Source organism: Conger conger, chromosome 10 (genome assembly GCF_963514075.1).
Source record: "Conger conger chromosome 10, fConCon1.1, whole genome shotgun sequence".
Classification (NCBI taxonomy): Eukaryota; Metazoa; Chordata; class Actinopteri; order Anguilliformes; family Congridae; genus Conger; species Conger conger.
Window position 1 is genome coordinate 43,877,754 of NC_083769.1, and position 26,535 is coordinate 43,904,288.

At 48.0% G+C, this 26,535-nt stretch overlaps 1 protein-coding gene across 2 annotated transcripts in view; it reads right to left on the reverse strand.

Moving 5' to 3' along the window:
• plch2a (phospholipase C, eta 2a) overlaps positions 1-26,535 on the reverse strand; it is a 176,106-nt gene that overhangs the window by 84,982 nt on the left and 64,589 nt on the right. The window contains exon 1 of one of the 2 annotated variants that reach the window (XM_061257212.1): positions 16,144-16,379. The exons of the other annotated variant lie outside the window; for it this stretch is intronic. Coding sequence (XP_061113196.1) covers positions 16,144-16,186 — 43 coding nt within the window. The 5' untranslated portion in view covers positions 16,187-16,379. Of the gene's footprint in view, positions 1-16,143; positions 16,380-26,535 lie in introns of those variants that run through there. 2 annotated transcript variants of the gene reach the window in all.

Sequence of the window (26,535 nt, forward strand, 5' to 3'; positions counted from 1 at the left end):
CATGTACCTGGTCTCTCCTGGGGCTTTCAGGCTGCATGGAGACTGGGCTTATGCTGGTGTAACAGAAAGCACTTCACTTCCTGCACTCTGTGCCCCTCCAGCTAAGAGCCACTGACACGGGAACTGGAGAAACTTCACCTCATTGGTTCCCATTACACAACCCACCATCCCGATCCTGTTTTAACTCGTTTGTGTAAAACGGAGGGAGATCGTACAGCAAACGGCTCAGAGTAAAATCAGCCGGGATCTCACGCCGGCCTCAGCCTCTGTGCAGCTCAGGCGAAATCTAATAACCCCAGACGGGCCTTGTAGGCAAGCCTTTTCCCGGATAAATTGTTTGTACAGCTGTCATAAATATGTATATGTGGTATTGAGCGTTCGCGGGAAGGCACAGGCGGGTGAGTGACAGGGGAGGGTAATGCACTTTGTCAGGGCACTCGCGCAAGGTGGGAACCTCTGGGAAACAGACCAACCAATCACCTCTCACCTGTCAATTAACGTGATTGGGCGGGGTGTTGTCTTACACACACTTTCACCCCAGAGGACTCAGGTCCCACTGCATCTCAGGCACAGTAATACAGGGGTATTGACTGTGTATTTCTCTATGATGTATGAGGTACCATCGCACCTCTATCCATGCGCTTTGAACTGTTGATGAGGCTATGGTAAAAGTCCCCACCCCCCCCCCTTCTCTTTTTCTTTCTTTGTACTCCTCACCATCCAACGAGGCATCTGGTGTTTCCGCTGTGCGTCTAAGTCAGGCCAGAGAGCCTAAATAAATGACTTAAATTCAAGAAGGCATCCGGAGCATAGGTTATGCTGAGAGAAGGGGCCCCCGACATAGCAAATGTGCCCGTCAACTCCCAGAATGTTCTCTGACCACAAATATCACATGCAATGTTTGATTATTTTAAATGTAGCACTGGCCAATGGAAACAGCCAGTACCCGGTAAAAAAAATCAAATGCACACTATCAGATTGAAATGGTGTTGAAATCATGAGCAGCTCTCGGAGTGGGATCTGTAGCAGGGACCCAGCACAGGGTGTGAGGCTGCAGGGGTTACTGCGAGGGGTCCCGATCTCTGAGGACTGCTGTCGTCTCAGCCTGAACCACTGCTCATTGCTCATCTCACCGGGGGGGGGGGGGATCACAAGCAAGATTACCCAGTTAAAACCCAAAACCCTTCCAGAAGCGGAAAATGGGATGAAGCGAAAACTGCTGTTTCCGGGGTTTGTGCTCTGCGAAGTTACCGAGCTAACTCGGTGACCCTGCTTCACGGTTATGCCCCGCTGGAGCTGGGCTGGGAGCAGCGGACGAGGCCTCGCTGCTCATTACTGGGCCCCTCCTGCATCTGGGGCCGGGTGCATCTGAGGACAGCACCTCACTCGGGCACCTGTCCCAGGTACAGAGCTCCTTCCTCCCGGAAACCAGAGCCCTCTCCCCCAGAGGACGTCAGTCACGACAAGCCTCTCCATCCCGTTATTTTAATCGCGTCAGAGCCTTGGGTCCATTATAACATTTCAGGATTATAACGCTGATGAGGAGGACAGTCACCTTGTGTTTGTGACGCCGTGGCTATAAATGGCAGAGGACGTTGCGGTGGCTTGTCTGCGCACGGTCTGGTTTGCGTTAAGGAAAGGCGGGGATTGTGTTTTTAATGAAACAACAAATCTCAGAAAGGAAAACAAAGCATTTATTCTTGTTCCTGTCAGGCCGCTGTAAAACGCTGCTGTTGGCCATATATCACAGCTCCGTCAGGGTTATCCCGCGCATTTCATTTCCAACACGTATCGAGAATAACCCATGGACAAAGCTAGCTGAAATCTAATTGCACAATATTTTTTTTTTCTCGCGCTCTTTCTTACAAAACGGTTCACTTCACACATCAATTAAAACTGGATTTGAATAAACAGTTCTATAAATGTCTTCCGGAGGGGAAATGGTATAATTGTGAGTTTGGACGTGTATTGAGAACTCAGAGATGCAGGTGGTACAGCTGCACGATTTGGGACCTGTGGTTTTCGCGATTCGGTTTATCCTGTAAACCAGTTAATTCCTGGCTGGAGAAGAAAGGGGATATTTGTGATATTTTCTAAAATAAACGGGACCGACGGGCCATTCAGTAATTTGTTTTGAAATATTTAATTATACAGGAAATAACAAAGACTGAAAAGACACTTAAACTAAGATTAAGCGTTGGATTAATGGGCAATTTAATCAGGAACAGATTAGAGAGAGCGGAGTCAGGGTGAGTCCGGGGGCACGTTCGACCAGAAATCATTTCGCTACCCTTTGCTACGGTTTCTGTGTTGAACGATATATTTCCTCCCAACAGTGTGCAACGTTTTGCAACAGACTTTGACGGACAGTATGTTTGCTCCTGTTTGATGGGGGGTCTGGGCAGTGAAGCCCGAATCAATAATGATGTAAACCTATAATTTAAAAGCCTGCGAACGCCTTCTCAGACGCCATAGTAGCGAACCATACCTACGTCAGTCAGTCCGCCCACAGTTTGCAATAGGATGTTCAACATGGCGGCATCTCTGTTTAAATAAACGTTTTGCTACATTTGTCAAGACTGAATGTAGCCACTTATTGTGGGGGGCCAGCAGAATGTTCTCCACTGATTGGGTGAACACAGAGCTATCAGCCAATCATGACGCATGTCTGATACTGCTTAAAGATACTAAACTCAAAGATTGAATTTCACTCCATTGGAGGAAATGCCGGCTAAAATCAACAGGGGTAGGTCAAACATTTACACAGGAAGGTCGATACCTTATTTCAAGTTTTATCTTATCTCAATATCTTAGATTTAGATAAGTAAGCAGTTCAGATTTATACAAAAAAAAGCTATCTGTATAAATGATTTGAATTTGAGTGATTTGAATGCAACCCCGATTATTATGTCCTTAGTGTGAGAAGGCTATACGATAATCACAAGAAATCGTCTCGTCTGTTAAGCTAATGGCATCCGGACAGTGGAATGGTTGAAGCGATTTATGAAAAGGGTGCACAATAAATATTATTTCGCCTCCATCGGCTGGCCCATTAACTCGGACGGAGCCATTAGCGAGGCTCTTTGCGTCCGACGATGTCCCGTCCTCTGTCCTGGCTGACACCGTATTGTAATTAGTATCTCCGTGAATAACCGCACCGTCTGCTCGAGTCAAACATTAATCAGGTGAGAGGGACCGGGAGGGAGGCAGCCGGCCTCGGTTATGTACAAACGACTTAACACGGGCCGCGCTGCCCGGTAATGAGGGCAGCGGTTCTGCGCTGCGTGTGGGGGAGATATCCCTCCTCTCGGGCGCCCGCTGTGGCCCATTCGGCGGTCTGGGCACCGCGGCAGATGAACAGGCGGCTCCGTTATTGAAAAGATTACATTTTACGGTTAGCGCACCTCACCGACCGTCCTGGGGAATACGACGAGAGGCGCACCGCCGCTCCCAATTCTACCCTGGCGGGCTCTGTCCCGATGGAACCAATCTCTCCAACTCACCGCGGCGGGGAGACGGGACCCTGTGTCTGTTTCGCTGATTACGACTTTGTAAGCTTTGATGTAATTGGGTTTTTTTTTTTTCTCGCCGTGTCTCGGGGATTGGGGTTACGGGCGCGGATCAGAGGATCGGACCCTGGCCCGCGTTCCTGGTCACCCCGCAAGCTGTGGACTCGGATCAGGCGCTGAACGGGGAGAGCCCACAGGCTGAATACCTTTAGTAGAGGCTTACTGTGCGATTGGCCTGTTCTTAATCACAGACCAGATTATGCATTACTGCTCTTGTGCAGTTCTCATCACCTGAATGGGAGGCAGGCAGACGTGAGGACACGCTGTTTTATTTACAGCTTGGTTTTCCCAGGGAAAAACAGGAAAGGTGGATCAGGTTCAGCCACTTCCTGTCCTCGCCCTGTAGAGAGACCTGGGTCATGTCCCGATCAGGGCACTGGCCTACTATTGAGTATCCAGGTTGTATACGGGTTGTACGCAAGTAGGCAAGTGCGTTGAATCGAACATGGCCCGCTCTCTGCAGGATGAGGACAGACAGTGACAGTACTCCATGTGACCCCAGTCTGCGTGACGATTGGCTGGGTCCCTGTGTAGATTTTTTGGGGAAGCGTGGGGGGTGCCCCCTGGACTGGAGGAGAGTGTGTGGAGCCCGGCGCGGGTGCGAGGGCTGTGACTGGCAGATGGCGGTGTGGTAAAGAGGATACGGAGCCCTGCCGTTCACCCTTCCGCACCGGGGGGGGTTCAGCTTTAATCCCCACAGAGCCCCCCCCCCCACCCCACAGCGCTGGCACGGCAACCAGGATCCTGCTGCACAGAACCCTCTGAAAGATGAGCTGGAGCTGCCCTCCTTACACACGCACACACACACACACACACACACACAGGTGCGCACTCACACACTTTCACACACACACACACACACACACACGCACACACACACACACACAGGTGCTCACTAACATACTTTCACACATGCACCACATACACACACAGTCACACACACACAGACTGAGACACACACACACACACACACACACACACACTCATTTGGCGAGTGCTGTGTCCCTTCTCCACTGTTGGATAATGAGGAAAGAGGCAGCTTTGCCACTGCCAGCCACCTGCTCTCTTTCAGACACACACACACACACACACACACACACACATCATCGGTCCCGAGTGCCCCCCACCCCACCCCTCCTGAAAGGAGAGGCAGAGGAAAGAGAGGAGAGAACGGCGGATGCTCTTTCTGTAGCAGCTGGTGAGGAATCAAACTGTCTATCGCCATGAACCGCAGCAACATGGCAGACTAACAGCTGGCTGTCATCTCATCAGGATGGCCAGAGTGGAAGTTCACTTTCTAATTAAATCAAAAATGTGAGTGTGGGCATGCCTGTGTGTGTGTGTGTGTGTGTGTGTGTGAGAATGTGTGAATGCGCACCTGTGTGTGTGCAAACGTGAGGGAATATTTTAATAACCATTATATCCCCTCAGAAGGGGAGGGGAACGCGTCTCCACCTCACACTGCCTACGGACTCTGTCCAGAGTGGAGAGGGTTATAGGCATGCAGCAGGACCCTGTCCAGAGTGGAGAGGGTTATACTGCATGCAGCAGGACCCTGTCCAGAGTGGAGAGGGTTATACTGCATGCAGCAGGACCCTGTCCAGAGTGGAGAGGGTTATACTGCATGCAGCAGGACCCTGTCCAGAGTGGAGAGGGTTATACTGCATGCAGCAGGACCCTGTCCAGAGTGGAGAGGGTTATACTGCATGCAGCAGGACCCTGTCCAGAGTGGAGAGGGTTATAGGCATGCAGCAGGACTCAGTCCAGAGCGCAGAGGGTTATAGGCCTGCGGCAGACGTCCTCTCCTTGGCCACGGCTGACCTCGTCTCCTTCTCCACCCTCTCTGTGACTCATATCTTATTTAGTCTGGGCGCAGAGCCTGCGGTGACACTCATCTGTCCTGGACGTGTGTCTCGTTTCATCCAGGTGCTCTCCAGTCAAACCCGCACAGCGGGGGCACCGGCGTATCACCGCCCATCAACGAGGTGACCTGCCTGAAGGGCGAGGAGCTGTGGCCGCGTGTGTGTGTGTGTGTGTGTCTGTGTGTGTGTGTCTGGGACTGGTCATGCGTGTGACAGCCGTCCCACACGCCTGTGGCCCTGAGCGCGTGAGCGTGGTGGTGCTAACCGTTAGCGCAGAGGCATACAGGCCCGTGCTGGTTAGCAGAGGCGTGCTAGTGCTTTGTGTGTGTACTGTTAGCGCTTTGAGTGTGCACTGCTAGTGCTTTGAGTGTGCACTGCTATTGCTTTGAGTGTGCACTGCTATTGCTTTGAGTGTGCACTGCTATTGCTTGGAGTGTGTACTGTTAGCGCTTTGAGTGTGCACTGTTAGCGCTTTGAGTGTGCACTGCTAGCGCTTTGAGTGTGCACTGTTAGCGCTTTGAGTGTGCACTGCTAGCGCTTTGAGTGTGCACTGTTAGCGCTTTGAGTGTGCACTGCTATTGCTTGGAGTGTGCACTGTTAGCGCTTTGAGTGTGCACTGTTAGCGCTTTGAGTGTGCACTGTTAGCGCTTTGAGTGTGCACTGTTAGCGCTTTGAGTGCGCACTGCTAGCGCTTTGAGTGCGCACTGCTAGCGTTCTCTGCTGGGGAACATCAGCGTATTTTTCCATGACATGGAGGCACAGCGGACAAGGCCACTCCGCCGTGCGGCGCCACGCAGCCCCTCCACACCGCCCCTCCACACCGCCCCCCCACACCGCCCCTCCACACCGCAGAACGCACCGCGGTACGCACCGCAACATTAATCTCTGTTACGGAATTCATAATAACGACAACACCCGTGTACAACAAGCGGGCCACTGTCAAAGGTAATAGATATTCCCTCTGAAATTTAATACAGGGATTTAATTGACTCGATCCTTGAGCGGTGATGAATACGCCAACTTTATCCTCCCCCCACCCCCGCTGGCCAGCTTATTCATATTCATAGATATTTCACAGCCCTGTTCAGTAATGGGCTGTGGGCCTCGCTGCAGGACAATCTGCCCGTAGAGGTGTAGGAGCGATGTCTGAGGGCCCCCAGGGCATAGAGCAGTACTCATGTAGAAGTGCACGCATTTCAATGAGAGATTACACACACACACACGGAGCCCTGATAGTGAGATCACGCCCAGGGGGCCAGGAGGGGGCTGAACCCCCATACATACACACACATACATACACACACATACACACACATACACACACCTACATCCCCCGACACACACACATACATACACACACACACACCTCCCACATACAAACACACACTCTCACACAGACATACACATACATACACACACACCTCCCACATACAAACACACACTCTCACACAGACATACACACACACCCCCCGACACACACTCACACAGACATACACACACACCCCCCGACACACACTCACACAGACATACACACACACACACACACACACACCTCCCACATACAAACACACACTCACTCTCACACAGACATACACACACACCCCCCGACACACACTCACACAGACGTACACGCACAAACACACACACACCCACACCCAACATATGAACACACACCTCCCACCCACACGCACACACAGACACGCTTTCTCAACTGCACACTGATCTCTGACGCAGTCTAGAACAGCTCCGACACAGTCCTGACATGACCAGGCGTAGCCACGGACAGGCTAAAGAGTGTGTGTCGCAGGGCAGAAGCCACACAGCACAGCCCTCGCACAGGAACACACAGAACCGTGCGCTCTGCCTCTCGTTAATCAATTACCCTCCCCAAGCACAGCGACCTTAGCAACGTGCTCACGATCAGTAACACAATGGAGAGGGCATTAATCTCTTTACATTTCACAAATCCCTCTGCATTACGCAGGAGGATTTACGCAGACACCCCTGCCCGGAAAACAACGGCAGACAGCACACAGACACGCATTAGCAGCCTGCAAACGTACACTTAGCAATAATAGCTCATAATTAGCTCGTATAAAAGTAATCTCGCACTAAGTGAGCAACAAATGAAAATACAGCAGCCGCCAGAAGTGATCCCAGGGAGAGCGGGGGGAGATGATTATACTCTAACAGGGGCAGCAGGGAAAGATTCATAAGAGTTGCAATTATGAAGGCACCCTTCCACCCTGTCCAATATGAGTTTCATCTCTGATAATCGCCATTAAGGAGCTCTTATTGGCCGTTACGTCCCCCCGGACTACGCCACAGAGCCGCCAGGAGCCCGTGGTTGTCGAGGATGATGGGTAATGATGAAGTTGAGGGAAAGCCGCAGTGTCCGGTTCAGAGGGCGGATGTCGGAGGTCGCGGGTAATCCGCTCTGAGCTACACTGCAGAAAGCTGCTTTTTAGTCTCGTAATAAGACTTAAGATCTTTTTTTCTTCTCTTAAGTACAAAATATTAGCTTGTCTTAAGTTACTGATTGCTTGACAAGTGAAATTCTCTCACCCCATCGGCAAATCTTGAAACTTTTTTGTCTCCAAAATGTAATAGAAGTCTAAATATAAGACTAACATAATGGTTAAGATTGACTTGCAGTCTTACTTTTTATTTTTTTTGCAGTGTGCTCCTTCACTGGGCCTCTGTCTCTGTGCCAATGCAGGAGGAGGAGGAAGAGGAGGAGGAGGAAGAGGAGGGTGCAGCTCTGGGGCTTACATTTCTCCTCCCAGCGGGCGGGAAGGAGAGCAGGAGGTGTGCAGAGTGACGTGGAGTGGGGAGGGTGAATTTCAACACATACAAGCTCCTGCTGGCTTTCAGAGCTGACTTTCCCACCACCCCTCCCTAGGTGCGTACTCCTAAACTTTTACATTGATGTGGAAACTGAAAATGTTGAATTAATGTGCACTGTTCCTAGTAAATAAATAAATAAATAAATAAATAAGCAAAGGAGGGTGGAGTGAAAGATAATGGGACTCGCATTCCCAACAGGTCACATGACCCAAAAGGTCACATGATACAGGCAGAGGACCTGGGCGCATCACTGAGAATGTGTGTGGCCAGTCAGATGCAACCTACCAGAAGGTAAGGTGTACAAAATAACCTCACTGCTCACTCATTATTATCCCCAGTAAAACTCATTATTATAACATCGATGGCATTGATCACTGCTGAGGTTGTGAATGTTGCCAAAACAAAGGCTGAAAAAAACGATTTATGGGTAACTGCTCTATATCTCGAGGCACTGTGGCCAAGATTAAATATGTCCGTCAGCTCTATGAATGACTGTGTGTCTCTGTATCTCAGTGAACAGGGTCCAGTCTCCAGCACTGAGGCCCAAAAGAAGATTCTGGACCAAAATCATTTCTAGCCTGAGGTGTTTTTGGTTAATCATCAGACTTCCCAGTTGGAGCGTTTGCGGTACGCGGTACGTGTGTGTGTGTGCGGTACGCGTGCGGTATGTATACAGTAAGTTTGAAGTATGTGAGCATTAAGTGTGTGGTACATGTGTGGTACGTATACAGTAAGTGTGCGGTACGTGTATAGTATGTATGCGGTATGTATACAGTAAGTGTGCGGTATGTGTATAGTATGTGCGTGGTATGCGTGCGGTACACATGCGGTACACAAGCGGTACGTATACAGTAAGTGTGCGGTATGTGTGCGGTATGTGCACAGTATGTGAGCGGTAAGTGTGCGGTACGTATACAGTAAGTGTACGGTATGTGCGCGGTAAGTGTGCGGTACGTATACAGTAAGTGTGCGGTATGTGTGCGGTAAGTGTGAGGTACGTACGAAGTACGTGTGCGGTACATGTGCAGTACGTGCGCGGTACGTGCTTGGTATGCGTGTGGTACATGAGCGGTACGCGTGTGGTACGTGTGCGGTACGTATACAGTAAGTGCGGTACATGTGCGGTATGTGCACGGTATGTGTGCGGTAAGTGTGAGGTACGTACAAAGTACGCGTGCGGTACATGAGCGGTACGCGTGTGGTACGTGTGCGGTACGGGCCGAGCTGTTTAAATAAAAACCCTGCTGCCGCCGTGGGCTCCACTGCCTGGATGAGGAAGTGCGGCCTTTACACGTGTCTTAAGTCATGTCCCCGCAGACGCACGCTGAGGCTAATAATAGCCCCAATATTGCTTCTTTCTCTCTCCCTCTCACATCCCTGCCAAAGCCCCTGGCACGTGTCAGAAGCGCTGCACAAACCCATTTACCCCTCCGAATCTCAGCCCTGGAATTTCTACCACATCTCCGCTAATGAAACACCGAGGTGAAGGTTGGCCCCGATCATTTAACGATGAACCGTTTTTATAGCCGCACACGCCTGCCCTGTATCGATCGGGTTCTGCCGCTCTCTCCTCCCCTCACACAAACATCTCAGCTCCTCGTTTATTTTTTTTTCAGTTGGTAAAAAAAATTCGAGTTAAAATGTATTTCGTTTTGTTTTTTATATTACATTTAATTAATGTTTATCGAGTTTGGCAAGCGTCACTCAAAGGTGCCGTACGAGCATAATGTATTCCCGCTCAACTGGCAAATATTTTTGACAAGATGCAGTTGTTGTTTGTGAGGAAGGCTTGTTAGTGAGGTTCTTCCCCGCTTCATAACAAGCTCAGCTCTCCTGGTGCCAGTGTACGCTAGCTCTCAAGCCAATGGGAAGTTGAAAACCTTGAGCACAATGTTGCTCATTACATTACTATGATTCCAGAGCGAGGTACGGTACAGTAGAGGAAGAACGTCAGTGTTACCCGCAGAAACACAAAACCGCAGTGTCATCAAGAAGGCCCGTTTATCGTCAACGCGCGTGACGTGAACCTAAGAAATAAGCATTTGCTTTGGAACAAAAGGAGGTACGATTAGACAGATAACATTTACACAGATCTTTGCACAGCTCCACCTATAACATAATCCAGAAGGGGAGCGAGGGAAAGGGGAGGACCCCGGAGGACAGGCCAGCACCCTGGCGAGCCCGCCCGCTGCTCAGCTCTGCTGAAGAACGGAAAGATGAGCCGAGGCCAGCCGGGTCACGGCCAGCTCAGGTTCCAGCATTTCTCCGCTAGGCTTTCCTTTCCAGCGCTGCACTTCAACACGCCAGGCAGGGGCCCCCCGAATATCAAACTCAGGGGATCCCAGAAGACCTTCACCTGTCCACATGAGACTTATAAACCTGTTTTATCTCTCCAGTAGAAAATATGAGCTTGTTTAAGCTACTGTTTAAGCTACTGCTTGACGATGAATTTGATTTTCCCATTGGAAAATCTTGAAATGAGTCAAACTGTCTCTCTGCATTGAGTATTTTATTGTTTAGTATATTCAGCAAGTCCTATTAAGTCTAGATATAAGAATAAAATACTTGTTGAGATTGACTTTTATTTATTTATTTTTTATTTTTTTCAGGGTCCCCTCTGACCTCCATATCCAATACATATCTCCATATCCGAGATAAACTGAGGTTTTCCATTTTGGTTTAGCGCTTTTGTTTAGCTGGACCAAATTTAAACCTAGAACCATGATGAGAGAAGTGTGAGAGATCGTTCATTAGCAAACTTCACGAGAGAAGTGAAGGAGCTGAATGTTGTCTGTCAGAAAGATTAATAAGAAAGAAGAAAGAGTCATTTATTTCTGTGACAGATGACGACCTTGTTGAAAGTTTTCATACTGAACCATTGATTAATCTGATGGATGTGATTCCAGCTGCCAAGCTCAAAGAGGGTTTTTGAGCTGTGTGCACAGATATCCGTGCTATCATTAATATCCCCCTTTCCACAGGACAGTTTCTGCTCCCTCTGTAGAGAAGCAGCCTCTTCTTAAGAAACCTAATCTGGACATCTGTGTTCTGCAAGCACAGACCAGTTTCTGCTCTTCCCTTTCTTGCCACAGTTCTACTCCAATCAATATCCCACAACTTAACTCTGATAAAAGGAAACAGTTGGCAGTTGGTCCCTGGCATGAATTCAGGTCATGTCCACTAATTCAATTAGTTCAGTTCAAACTGCCTATCGCCCAATGTTATGCACGCTGCAGTGAACCTTTGCTGTTACGTTTGATCCAGCCTTTTAATTTCGAATTGCACACTAAGAAGCTAGCGCAGTGTTGCATATCCGTCGGCTTAAAACCCGTAGCCAAATTACAATCACTTCTGGTTTAAGAATACTGAGGAAGCAAGCTGTGCCTTCAGTTCTTCAGATCGGTGCTGGAGTAACTCCCATCATTTCAGTCTTAATCATAATGCTGTCTCAGACCAAACTGCTGCAAAACCCCTGCAGGCTCCTAACAAGTGTATACAGGGGAATTAATATCACCCCGAGTTTGACCTCTGCACAGGCTATCCGTTAACTGATCCATGATTTCACTGGTTAGTTTTATGCTAAGACATCTCAGGAGGTTTTTAGCCTCTACATTCCAGAACTTACATCCGTTTCCATTTCCATTGCTTTCAGTACGTTTTCATATTGTTTCACCCGGATTTCTCAATATATGCTAATTTTACCATTTTTTGAAAAAAACAAAAACAAATAATAAACAGGCATTATTAAACAAAAATACATTATGACAGTCCAGTATGCCATCGTACAATATGTACATTGGCACAGCCAAGATTATAAATACATTTCTGGATGCGTACAGAGTGTACATCTTCCTGACATTTATTTGTGTTCTTTCTGCTGAAATATTCAGTTCAGTGTTCCCACAGATTTCTGTATGAATAATACAGACGTCATTCACAGGTTCTGGTCGGTACTAAGGATCATATGAGTGTCTATTCTGATTATGTCATTGAAATCTTCCCGCTCTCACTGAGTGCCGGGAACAGTCTGGGCAAGAGTGGTAAATTGAATCACCAGGATCTAAGAGATGTAAGGAATCACCTGTTTTAGAAAGGCTCTTTTGCTCTCTGTTTTGATGAGTCCCGGTTGTTTTCTTTATTGTTACCAGGAGATCGAGGAAGTCGGAAAACAGAGTAACACACGGTGCTTCTGAGCGGCGTGATTGACAGTTCACTGTGTGACTGACAGCTCACTGCGAGCTGTCGCCCCTCCGAGCTGCTAGATCAGCCCTTTCTTGTTGAACCCCTCTGTTATACACGACTTTATCCCCGGGAGTTCTACCATTGGCTGTCCAACATGTTCAAAGACTGAAGCTCCAAATCCCAGAAGGAAGTGTTTTTCTCTATTCCTGAAGTGGCAATTCGACTTGTTTTACTGGCTCATAGCAGTGACTCTCCACCCGACTCCAGTCTTAACAAGAGACCCAGTCAGTTGATTTAGCTCTGTAATCATCTGCTTTTGATGGCTTGTGTTGTGAACATCTAAAACCCACAGACCCAGGTCTCTCCCAGGCTCTCCAGGTCCAGGGCCGATAAGGCTGCTTTATTGTACCCCGTTTTTTTTGAGCAGCCAGACTGCGGAACGCGGAGCCAGTTCACATTCTCACAGCTTCTGGAGCTTTACTGTCGCACCGTAAAAACTCCCAATAGAAATAATGACTTCATTACAGAGCTCTGCTGCCCGGCCAAGCAACTGACAGATTGATTTTCTCCACCATCGGCAAACATTATCACCTGAATCAGTTATCAGCTTAACAAGCGAGAGGAGGAATCCTCATTCAGGGCCTTCCACAAACAGTGTCAGCCTGCTTCGAGTTCGGCCATTTTTTAAAAGTGTAGCGAGAACGTGCTGATCAGAACTAACTGCTGGAAGAAGCCTAAAAATACTGTTCAGCTCACTCATTACAGTGCAATACTAGCCTGGGGCTGATACGTACTTTTATTTGGCAGAGGAGTACAACAAGTTAGTTCCGCCCTCAACCCATAATTTATATTTGTCTGTTTAATTATTTTAAAAGCTGTGCTCTGGCTGTGTGTCTAAGCGTTTCTGTGATTGATTTCAGCATATGACTGAAATGTAGCCATCCGCAGCACAGGAGTGTACAGAGAGAGCAGCAAGCCGTTCCCCACCGACACTGCTCTGTCAGAGTGTCTCTACCCGTAAAGCCACATTTTAAAGCAAAGTTACAAAGTGTTCCTTCCAATAATCCGGAGGCTGCTTTAACAATCGTGCGTTGTGCAGTGATCTGCAATAAAAAGCCAGTCTGACTCTTAATTACACACCCCGGAGACTGATATGGAAGTCAACATTTAAAATCTTAAGCCCTGTCTTCAAATTACCTCGAGTAGAAGAAGGAAAATATTATCAGTCATTCTGCTACTTGGATATGGCTTGTTCCTGGTGGACACATATTACCTACATACAGTAGGGATACTCAAATATGGCCCTCCATGCCAGTACTACTGCTGGGTTTCTGTTTTACCCGATAGTTAATCGATTAATGCCCTGATTGGTCACAGATGTAAACCACTGTGTCCTGATCCACAGAAATCCAGCAGTACTCAAGGGTCAGATTTGAGTATCGCTGTAATATCGGGTACCTGTCAAAGACACAGCTCATTCCATAACTGTGTGTCTCTTGTCCTCATTCCAGTTTTCGGCGCTTTACAGAAATGCGAGACAGCTGGCTGGCAAAAGCTAAGGATGGCTGAGAAAGTTGGACGTACCCAAAGTTTAAATGGATTTCATTAGTTAGACACTCAGTGACAGTGATGACCTCTTCCAAACTTTATCATTTTCACTCCTGTCAGAAACATCACTGGGGATGAAACCAAAATAGACAGTTCATTTTAGTCCTGCTTCCATTAGAATTTCATCATTGTAGGTGCTGATTTCAGGTTTTCAGACACAGTAGATCGATGTGTGTGTGTGTGTGTGTGTGTGTGTGTGTGCTTTCACAAGTGTGCATGGTGGGGGGTGATTAAGAACTGGTTTGCAGGTTCCAAAAATTTAAAAAATACACATGCAGCTGGATATTTTCTCATGAATTCAGGTTAAGTACCTTGCTCAAAGATACAAAACAGCACCCTAACAAGGAATCAAACCTGCAAAGCTCATAGCTGCAAGCCCAGTTCTCTAACCATTGCACTACGATGCCTCCCTAGTTTCTCTCACACTGCAGCACAAAAGCTGCACACTGTCTCCTTTCCTTCATTCACATTCACCCCTGACAGCCCCTTCCTGGAGAAAACAGCATCCTCAAGCCCAGCAGGGTGGACCATTCAGCATTACTTCACCAAGCCTCCCTGGACCCATCACAACTTCCTCTGTTTCTGTTGTATTCTTTCACGTTTTTTTTTCCCCCCCCGAAACGATCCTCCGGCAGATGAATTTCAGCATCCCTCCATTTCTTGACATTTTTACGCCGTCGCTGGACTAAGACAAAAGAGCTTTGTGACCTCCAAGGCCTCCTTTATATTAACGCGGTCTGCCAGGACACATCTCTGAAGGTGGTCGACATTATTCTTCAATAAAAAACCAAAGTTCAGTTTTCTAATGGATTTCTGAGTGTTGCATCAATAATTCACGCTCTTCTCCCCCGCCAGCGAAACATCTAAAATATGAATAAAATACCAAACCAGTCGTCCACGTTCTGGTAAATGAACACACGGAGAAACTCCACTGCACAGCCACATTAGGGCCAATACCAGGAGCCACACGCGACATGGCACAGCGTGGCAGCTGTTCCAAGTTTAAAAATTGCTGAAGTGCCTCAGTTTCCGTGGCCCGTGGAGAGAATACAAAAATTACGGATGAGTCCCACTGATGTGAGCTGACAGTTTGTTTTCCTCTCAACACATGGCTTTCCATTGTGCTAGCTTGGGATGCTTCTGCTAGCGCTCCCAGAGAGCTTTCTCTCTCTCTCTCTCTCTCTCTCTCAGGGTGAATATTCTCTAATGAGCTCTGCCATGGTTACCAAAGGGCTGATGGGAATTGAGGAGGAAGCCAACTCCTGACAGAGACCTGTCAGAAAGAAGACATCTTCATCCTCCCTGCTGCCACCCTGCCTTCATCGCATATGCATGTTCTCACAGTACCGAAAAACCAGCCATTTTTACAGGAATAAAATACATTAAAAACTATTAACATAAAGCTTGTCGTTTTGTGGGCACAAGCTTCTGTGGACATACGTATTGAACTAACGTGACAAAATTCCTGAAAAGCAGTGTATGGGGCATGTTAAGTTATTTTTAAGAGGAGATGGAACGTATTTCATACAGCCCTGATTCTGAAAAGATCAAGCTACCTTATGTTCTCTTATAATCTACTCAGAATGAACTTGGAGCTGTATTATTCAACCCGCCAGTCACTCATCACTGGTAATGCTGCGCACCTACACTTATAGACAACAGCTAACTACAGAAGATCCTCTGCCAGACTTTGAGAGATTCGGCAGCTCAGTACAAGAAGCAGAAAAATAAATATTATTTCAAACATTAAAATCTGGCTTCCCAACAAATAACAAACACATTTCTAGATCAGTGCGAGAACACAGATACACACAAACACGACGCAACGGATGTTGGAGACCAGCCTAAATAAGCGATGCAAGTTGAAGCCGTTCCAGTAAAGAACATCCAAAAGATGTCCACAAACAACGGGTTTGGCTTCTCTCACGGACACAGGAGAGGAGCGGGAACTTCTCGCCTATCTTTCGCTCCACTTCCTCCCTCTCTTCCTCCCTCTCTCTATCTCTCTATCTCTCTCTCTCCCTCTCTCTCTCTCTCTCTCTCTCTCTGCTGGAGCAGAATCCCACAGGGCTTACCTTCCTCTGGACTGAGGTGTCTGATGTTGCTGGAGTCCTCCATGTCTCCCTAAGACTGGCTCCATGCACTAGTGAAAGCCAGTCAGAGGGAATGGAGCGCCTCGGACCGCTGTCATGGGATCTGCCTTCAGGCTCAAGGAGAGAGGCGCGCTGTTCCTCTTGGGTGTCATCTCGGAGGTACGAGAGAACGGGGACAGTACCTGCGCTTTCTCCTCCTCGCTCTCCTTTCTCCTCCCTCTATCTCAATCACTATCTCTCCCTCTCACTCTTCCTCTCCCTCCCTATTTCGCTCACACGCTCCCTCTCTCTCTCTCTCTCTCTCTCTCTCTCAGCACACATGCTCTAGATACTCAAGCAGGCTGTTCCAAGGCAGTGGTGAGAGCAGCCCAGGGGGTGGGGGTGATGGGGGTGAGGAGGGGGGTGGTGGGGGTGATGGGGGTGGGGGTGAGGGGGGAGGAGGAGGGGGGGGGTTACGCTCTCGCGCTCTTTGCAGTGAGACACTCACAGCCCCTCGGGCGATCGGCCGGCAGCGCAGATCACCTGGGAGAAGCTATTACTGGAGGGGAGAGAGCGAGAGAGAGAGAGAGAGAAAGAGGGAGAAAGAGAGGGAGAGAGAGGGAGAGAGAGGTGCAGCTATGATTTGAGAGAGCAGCACATGGTCTGGCACGCATGTATTATTCACCATGACACTGCTGCGTGGATCAGGAGAGGGTGCGTCTCGTTTTTGGGAGAGTGGTGAGTGTGTGTGTGTGTGTGTCTACATCAGGAGAGGGTACATCTCCTTTTTGGGAGAGGGTGAGTGTGTGTGTGTGTGTGTGTGTGTGTGTGTATAGATGAGGAGAGGGTTTGTCTTGTTTTGGGGAGAGGGGTGTGTGTGTGTGTGTGTGTGTGTGTGTATAGATGAGAAGATACGTCTCATTTTGGAAAGTGTGTGTGTGCATGTGTGTGTATATTAGGAGAGGGTGTGTATGTGTGTGTGCAGATGAGAAGAGGGTGTGTGTGTATGTGTGTGTGTGTGTGTAGATCAGGAGAGGGTGTATGTGTGTGTGTGTGTTTGTGCAGATGAGGAGAGTGTGTGTGTGTGTGTGTGTAGATCAGGAGAGTGTGTGTGTGTGTTTATGCAGATGAGAAGAGGGTGTGTGTGTGTATGTGTGTGTGTGTGTGTAGATCAGGAGAGGGTGTGTGTGTGTGTGTTTGTGCAGATGAGAGTGTGTATGTGTGTGTGTGTGTGTGTGTAGATCGGGAGAGTGTGTGTGTGTGTGTGTGTTTATGCAGATGAGGAGAGGGTGTGTGTGTGTGTGTGTGTGTGTGTGTAGATCAGGAGAGTGTGTGTTTGTGTGTGTTTATGCAGATCAGGAGAGGGTGTGTGTGTGTGTGTGTGTGTGTGTGTAGATCAGGAGAGGGTGTATGTGTGTGTGTGTGTTTGTGCAGATGAGGAGAGTGTGTGTGTGTCTGTGTGTGTAGATCAGGAGAGTGTGTGTGTGTGTTTATGCAGATGAGGAGAGGGTGTGTGTGTGTATGTGTGTGTGTGTGTGTAGATCAGGAGAGGGTGTGTGTGTGTGTGTGTTTGTGCAGATGAGAGTGTGTATGTGTGTGTGTGTGTGTGTGTAGATCGGGAGAGTGTGTGTGTGTGTGTGTGTTTATGCAGATGAGGAGAGGGTGTGTGTGTGTGTGTGTGTGTGTGTGTGTGTGTGTAGATCAGGAGAGTGTGTGTTTGTGTGTGTTTATGCAGATCAGGAGAGGGTGTGTGTGTGTGTGTGTGTGTGTGTGTAGATCAGGAGAGGGCGGGGCAGTGTCTCTCTATGGTGACAGATGGGGAGACTGGGCCCTCCCCAATCTCCAAACCCCACTCTACAGCATCGGGGAGGGAATATCCCAGTGAAAGGGCAAACGGTCCCAGGTGAAGCCAAGTAAGACAGCAAGACAGCCAGCATCACACAAACCTCAGCTCCTGGGCTTTGAGCTCCCTGGATTAAGACCAGGGTCTAATTAGAGCTAGTTTCCTTGTTAAAGATGAAAAGAATAAACAATTCCAGGTCAAAACTTCCAATTTCATTGCACAGTGAAGAAGCCCTTGGTGCCACTCAGAGTGGACTGTGGCTGCTGGGGACATGTGGATTACAGCCACACCGCAAAAAAACTAAAAATAAAACAAACAAAAAGAAGTCAATTCAATTGTTATTTCATTTACTTTTTTGGTAAAAAAAAAAAAAAAAAGAGATAAACAAATATTGCCAGTGTCAAAGTAAGACAGCTTGACTCATTTAGAGATTTGGCAATAGAATAAGAACATTTCACTTGTCAAGCAAACATTAAGTTCAAGCAAGATGTGTTTTCTACTTAAAATGAGAGCTTTTTTTTGGTGTTTTGTTTCTCTCTCAACCTGCTGAAATACAGGTGTGCATCTACACCCCACACTGTGCTTATTTTACTCTGAATTAATTAGCTGTAGTCTTTCTCTCATTACCCGACCTCACAAACGTAAGTGTGCAGATCTCTGAGAATCCTTCAACTTGCACCTCTTTCCCCCTCTAAGATCTTATTACTGGAACAATTCATTATGTGCTCACAACAAGCAGTTAGGTAAATATTTCCCTGTTAGAGTGGGCGAGAGTCCCGTGGGGGATTGTACTAGAGTTTAAAATAAAAAACGTGTTTACGTGGGTAAAATTGAAAGATGATAATGATGATGATGATGAGGTTTTTTGATGGCTGATGAGAACATATTCAGATTTTTTAATGGAACTATCTACCCCACTGTAATACTCACTCACAAGGAGATACGCACTCACCCACCCACCATCTGCCACTCGGCTGAAATCAATGTGCGAAACACCGCCATTGAGGAGCAATCATGGGCCGCTGATGTCAGGCCGTATCCATCACTCAGTTTAACAGATGCTGGACACAACAGCTGTCAACTGACAAGGGCAAAGAAATATCCTGAGACTTTTCCTGTTGAATCAATCATATCTTCTGCTCAGTGGCCAGTGGTCCCTATATCATCCATGCGCAGGTTAGACCCAATTACTTTGACCTCTGTGTCTAGCTGCAGGTCCATTATGGTGGTTAAGCTGATTGATCATCAGTTTGTTCATTCACAGGACTCAACAGCGGCCCGATGTTATCTACAGCGCATCAACCCTGCCTGAGCCTGCCAGTCCATCCTCAGGGCTGAGCTCCAGACCTGCGGTCCTGTGGTAGATACAGATCTGCCCGCGTGGAGAAACACAAGCCAGGGCACAGTGTGACAGTGAGCTTGTAACACACACTGATAGAGGTCTGTGACAGTGAGCTTGTAACACACACTGATAGAGGTCTGTGACAGTGAGCTTGTAACACACACTCATAGAGGTCTGTGACAGTGAGCTTGTAACACACACTCATAGAGGTCTGTGACAGTGAGCTTGTAACACACACTCATAGAAGTCTGTGACAGTGAGCTTGTAACACACACTCATAGAGGTCTGTGACAGTGAGCTTGTAACACACACTCATAGAAGTCTGTGACAGTGAGCTTGTAACACACACTGATAGAGATCTGCCCGCATGGAGAAACACAAGCCAGGGCACAGTGTGACAGTGAGCTCGTAACACACACTGATAGAGATCGCTGAGACATGGAAAGAGTGGATAATGGAGTAGATTATGTGATGGCCTGAGAGAGAGAAGGAGTGAGAAATAGAGAGAGAGAAGGAGAGGGAGAGAGTTCAGAGAGTTACTCCCAGGTTTGCTACGCCGTTGGTGCCTGCAGGCCGTGGCGTGGCTGTCAGCTGGGCTGAACGCAAACAGCCGTGGAGATAGAGCACGACCCCGCAGGTACACTGAGGACACCTGCTGGTGCAGCACCACCACGAGACAACCCTGCTGGTGCAGCACCACCACGAGACAACCCTGATGGTGCAGTACCACCATGAGACAACCCTGATGGTGCAGCACCACCACGAGACAACCCTGATGGTGCAGCACCACCACGAGACAACCCTGATGGTGCAGCACCACCACGAGACAACCCTGATGGTGCAGCACCACCACGAGACAACCCTGATGGTGCAGCACCACCACGAGACCACCCTGATGGTGCAGCACCACCACGAGACAACCCTGATGGTGCAGCACAACCACGAGACAACCGTGATGGTGCAGCACCACCACGAGACAACCCTGATGGTGCAGTACCACCACGAGACAACCCTGATGGTGCAGCACCACCACGAGACAACCCTGATGGTGCAGCACCACCACGAGACAACCCTGATGGTGCAGCACCACCACGAGACAACCCTGCTGGTGCAGCACCACCACGAGACAACCCTGATGGTGCAGCACCACCACGAGACAACCCTGATGGTGCAGCACCACCACGAGACAACCCTGATGGTGCAGCACCACCGCGAGACAACCCTGATGGTGCAGTACCACCACGAGACAACCCTGATGGTGCAGCACCACCGCGAGACAACCCTGCTGGTGCAGCACCACCACGAGACAACCCTGCCTCCCGCCCATGTCACTCTCCAGTGACATACCGTCTGTTATGCATCACCCTTCCAGAATCGCCGCCCTTCAGAAAAGGTACAAATGATTGTCACTCGGGCAGTTCCCCATAGGTGCAAAAAATTGTACCCCTAGCTTGCTATATATAATTAATTTGTACCTTTTTTGCTTGGAATAGGTACTCATTTGTACCCAAAGAAAACATAACTGTAGGTTCAGGCTAAGTTACATTCCGGAAGTTTGATCATTGAAAAACAAAAATGTCCGCTGCCACTTCATTTCTGAGAGTGTAGTCAGTGCTCAAGGAAAGCCCGTGTTCTTCAGTCATTTTGAGTCAGGCGCAGCCACAAGGCTCCACGCAGGAGACGGCTCAACGCGGGAAGCAGAAAATCACCGTGGACGCGGAAGGGCTGTCGTACACGGGTTGAGGGCGGGCCGTCCTTCCACGCAGGAGAGCCCATCTCCTCTGCGGAGCACAGAGGTTAATGACTCCATCTCCATTGTTTCCAGGGCCGACCACACGCCCAGCTGCTTCCCCTCATTCTTCATCACACACTTCATTGAACTCGTGGCCCCTGCTTTTTCACTGGACGCCGGGGGCTGAGTGAATCAGGGGCAGTATTGCCCTCCCCCCCCCCCGGGGCCCTCAGACCCCCCGCACTCACTCTACACCACAAAAAAATGGCTGTCTTAACAAGAATTTTAGACTTGTAATAAGCCTTAAGATTTTTTTTTTTCTCATAAACAGGAATTATTAGCTTGTTTTAAGTTACTGTTTGCCCATTGGCAAATCTTGAAATGAGACATTCAGAGAGTAACTTTCTCACCTTTTCATTGGCAGTTTTTTTTTTTGTCTCACTTAGCAAAAAAGTAATAGAAATAAGATTTTAAGTTTAAATATAAGACTAAGAGGACAAATAGTGCTGATGAGGTGAGACTTCAAGATTTGTCAGTGGGGAAAGAAAACAATAAACAAGTTAATATTTTCAACTTGAGAGAAAAAATAACACGATTTTAAGTCTTTTTAGTGATTAAGACAGACTTTTTTTGCAGTGTCTGTGACACTTTGCTCTCAATGGGCCTCTCCCTTGTTAAATGTTCTCAAATTAATTACGGATATCTGTAATTATGGATAACTAGCACCAATCCAGGTCTTAAGCCGGTTTCCTGCGTAGTGTGAGAAAAGCCTTATACTGTATGCACACCAACGTAATACGTGACTGCAGGAAAACAAATCACCGAAAAAAGAGTTCAAAAACAGTTGTAGAATGTAGCAGGGACCTTGCCCGGTGTTTTGAATCCAAAGGCAATTTCGCAGTCGGTTGAGTGTAACACAGAATTACACACAAACAGAGTAAGAATTTGAATACGCTTCCGAAATGGCGGTTGGAAATGTCAAGAGATACTCGGGCTGAAAGCTCTCTCAGGCTGGAGGACGCCGGCCTTAACTTGAGCCGCCAAGCTGGAGGACGCTTCAATTCCCCAACAGCCTACATAATGCAAGACCCAGCGAGAGCGATTACTGTTTCCCCCGCAGCAGCCCTTTAGCCGCAAAGATGAAACATTTCGAGTAATTAAACGTTACATTCTATAGCTGGTTTATAACTCAGCGCTGCCTTCTTCTTTTGACCATCAAACTTTTTTTTTTTTTCTGTTTCAATGTAAAGTGTCCCCTGGCTTGAGCGGAACTACCGGAGAGGACGAGAGCACAACACGCCGGGTAATGTTACACCCCGTCACGCCGACCGCAACTTCTTACCGCTCCCACCGCACCGCACCGCAGTTGAGGCGCTGCTGTATTTGCGCACCGTGTGAAGCGTGCGTCTTCTCCAGCCACCCTTCTCCTCCGCTTCTGTCAACCTGCGTCAGGGCTGCCGGCTGAAAAAAGTGAGCGAACATCCAATCCCACGCTTTGCCGCTGGGAAGGGCCCCCATTGAGAAAGCATTACCGGAGATCTTATGGGGGAATGAAAAAGTGTCGCATCGCTCTCCGACAGGCTGTGGTGGTGAAGGAGGGGGCGGCCTGTAGCGTAGCGGTTAAGGTACATGACTCGGACACGCAAGGTCAGTGGTTCGATCCCCGGTGTAGCCACAGTAAGATCCGCGCAGCCGTTGGGCCCTTGAGCAAGGCCCTTAACCCTGCATTGCTCCAGGGGAGGATTGTCTCCTGCTTAGTCTAATCAAGTGCACCGTTGCTCTGGATAAGCCAATAATGTAATGTAATGTGGGACATATCCCCGGCAATCAGGCCGAGGAGAGGACAGGCAGCCTGTTCAGAGGAGCCCAGCGAGGGCTCCAACAGCTCTGCTTTCACTGAGTGTCTGAGGTAATTAGACAGGCCGCAGCCAGGCCTGCTGCACATATAACCTGGGATTCAGGGCCGCTTTGCTATCTCCGGACAAGACTCATTATCTCATGTCGTTGTTCATTAGCTTAGCCGACACACTCATGCAGGGGAGCTGACATCCGGCACACCTTAGACACCTTTCACACGTTGTTCATTGAGAGAGTTGAGACAGTGAACAAATCTTGCTTGTGTGTTCATTCGTAGAGTTCAGACACTGAACGAATCTTTCTTGTGTGTTCATTTATAGAGTTGAGACAGTGAACGAATCTTGCTTGTGTGTTCATTCGTAGAGTTCAGACACTGAACGAATCTTTCTTGTGTGTTCATTTATATACTAGAGACACTGAACGAATCTTGCTTGTGTGTTCATTCGTAGAGTTCAGACACTGAACGAATCTTGCTTGTGTGTTCATGTATAGAATTCAGACACAGAATGAATCTTGCTTGTGTGTTCATTTATAGAGTTGACACACTGAACGAATCTTGCTTATATGCTCATTCCCAGCACAGTGTTGAGTGAATCTTTGCTTGTGTCTTCCTTTATAGAGTTGAGATACTGAACGAATCTTGCTTGTGTCTTCCTTTATAGAGTTGAGACACTGAGCGAGTCTTGTGAGTGTGTTCAGCGTTAGCGCTTCTAGAGGAAACGCAGCATCGGTGTGGCACAGGCGGAAAGTGAGCGCAGGGAGACGTGAGGGTAATTTCACTCGCTCAAGTCATCCGAGACAAAGCGTCCTCGAGGGGGGAAGGCAGAAGGATCCGCTGCGCGCCAGACACACGAAGCACACACACACACACACTCACACACACACACACACACACACACACACAAACACACACACACACACACACACACTCACACACACACACACACACACACTCACACACACACACACTCTCACACACACACACACACTCTCATACACACACACACACACACACACACACTCTCACACACACAGACACACACACACACACACACTCACACACACACACAGCGCAAGCAGCATCAGGTGTTCAGCTCAACGGCTGCTGCAGCCGCACTCTCAAACCCATGTAGGCGTGTACACAGTCACACATGAGAGACAAATGCATTCACATGAACATACACAGTAAAACACATGCAGACACACACGTTGCACGTTCTCAAGCACAAACACACACACACATATGCACACATGCGCGCACACGCATATACATGCAGGCACAAACACAATTCAGAAAAGTCCATGATTCAGATACGAATGACTATGGTATATATGGTCCTAATATACCATATCACATATGGTAATATGTTTTTCCTTCATTTGAAACTGACAGCAAAACATAATTTAAAATCAAAATGGAAATCAAAATATGATGAACGCTAAAATACAATAAAATGGGAACAGGGTAATGTATCATACTTTCATGATAGAGATTTTTCTGTATGAACAACTAATATACAAGAGACTGTTTCTGTCTTTTTAATAACGCAGATTTGTAATGCAGAGCATACTTGTAATTACTACTTTGCCCAAAGCACTGGAATTCAATCTTTTAGGCACTGACATTCAGAAAGTAATAAAGTACAAAAGTGATTATCATTTTGTTTGAATTATGTCAAATAGCTCAAGATGCTTTCTCAGAGAGAGAGAGAGAGAGAGAAAGAAGGAGACAGAGAAAGAGTGAGAGGGAGAAGATAGCCCTTGAGATAGAGGGAGGAAGAAGAGAGGCAGAATCTGATACGGGCTAGACTCTGATATGGGTTTGACTGTGTGTGTGGTTTAATTTCCAATATACAGCGCCATCTAGTGAACATCCTACACACCCCACTCCCAGTCCCGTCCCCCCCCCCGACATCGCACAGAAAAATCCACTCAGTGCCATGTGTATTTGAATAAACCTTCCATTGCGTTGTTATGGGATCTTCTGGGTATTCAGAATTCAGCACTTGTGTTTTCCCCAGCAGGATGTGAGAAAAGAACATGCACTCTCTACAGCAGTGACGTGGGTTAAGTGTGCCACAGGGGCTGGGGGCGGATGTTACAGATGCAAAGCGATATGGTGAGAAGTGCACCTCTCTGGTGAGCTCTAGGCGTGACCTATCCCTGACCCAGCCCGTGGATGGCTTCTCCACACCTTCACCTTCACATACTGTACACAGGGCTGAGCTGCTGCAGAGGCTAAATCACATCATTAACTGAAGCATCCCCCAGCTGTTTCAGTCACACTGATAAATAATATATAATGTGTGTGCGTGTGTGCATTCGTATGAGTGTGTGTGTTTATGTGTATGCACGCACGTACGCATTTGTGTGTGTGTGTGTGTATGCATGCGTGTATGTGTGTGTATGCATGTTTGTGTGTGTGTGTGTGTGTGTGTGTGTGTGTGGACCTGCGTGTGTGTGTGCATGCGTGTATGTGTGTGTGCATGCATGTTTGTGTGTGAGCGTGTGTGTGCGCACAGCTGTGTACATACATGTGCATTAATAATGAAACAGTGAGGATGTGAGTAGAATAATCACACAGGATGCTTATTGCTGCAGCGTAACTGTAGACCCCATGGCCAGTTATGGACTGAATGAGTGGACCCGTCCACCTCTCTTGAAACAAAAATGACAATACCTCAAAAAAAGGCATTTTCACACCATTTACTGGAGTCTGAGCAGAACATCACTGTCCAGCCTGCCTGAGAGAAATATAACTCAGCGTTTACCCATGGATCTGAACGCCACTGGCCTGCAAAACACTTTCATCCTTTTTTACAGTAGATGCACTAATCTCACCCAGTAAATATCACATTTGCATGCTTTCAGAACGATGCGAAAGCAATCGCACGATTAAGAAATCAATATAACGCATTCCCTGCAACTCCAGAATCACGATATGACCATGACAAATAACAATGTAGCGGAGCCATCGCCTTAGTAATGAAATATAGATTGAGTCAAGGGGTCAATAACGAACGAGGAGAGACATCTCTCATACACTGACTCGCTGGCGAGGTTGGGGGTCGGTTGGTCAGCCAAGCGCAATTTTCGCTCCATCTGTCTCTCCCCCTCGGAAATGCGCGCCCCTTGACAGGGCAGGAGTGGGATCTGCGGCGCTAAGCAACAGAGAGGTGGGATTTCTCTCCCCATTCGGATGGGACTGGGACTGATGGGTAATTACGCCCCCATCGCCGTCCCCCTGGGGTCCAATTAGAACGCCCCTCGGTTAGAGTCCCAGGTAGAGAGTCGTGGAGAGAACGCCATTTAGAGCCAACATGGCGTCCGGCGTCGTTCGGCCATTAGAACCCAGTCAAGATACAATCACATGATGCGCACGCACGGCTCAAAACCACCGGTGGTCAGCATCGTTATGTGAGGCTAACGCAATGCTAACGTGCTATTAGACGGACTGAAGTAAAACATCAGGACTCACAGACCTCTTTGGGTTGGTTGTATTTGTTGGATATGTTACCACTGGGTGTAAATAGTCTTTGTGTCCCTGTTATTTCATCTCATGTTGTATTCTTTTTATACCAAAGTGCAGAAGTGGCCTCATCTGCAGGCAAGACGTAAAAA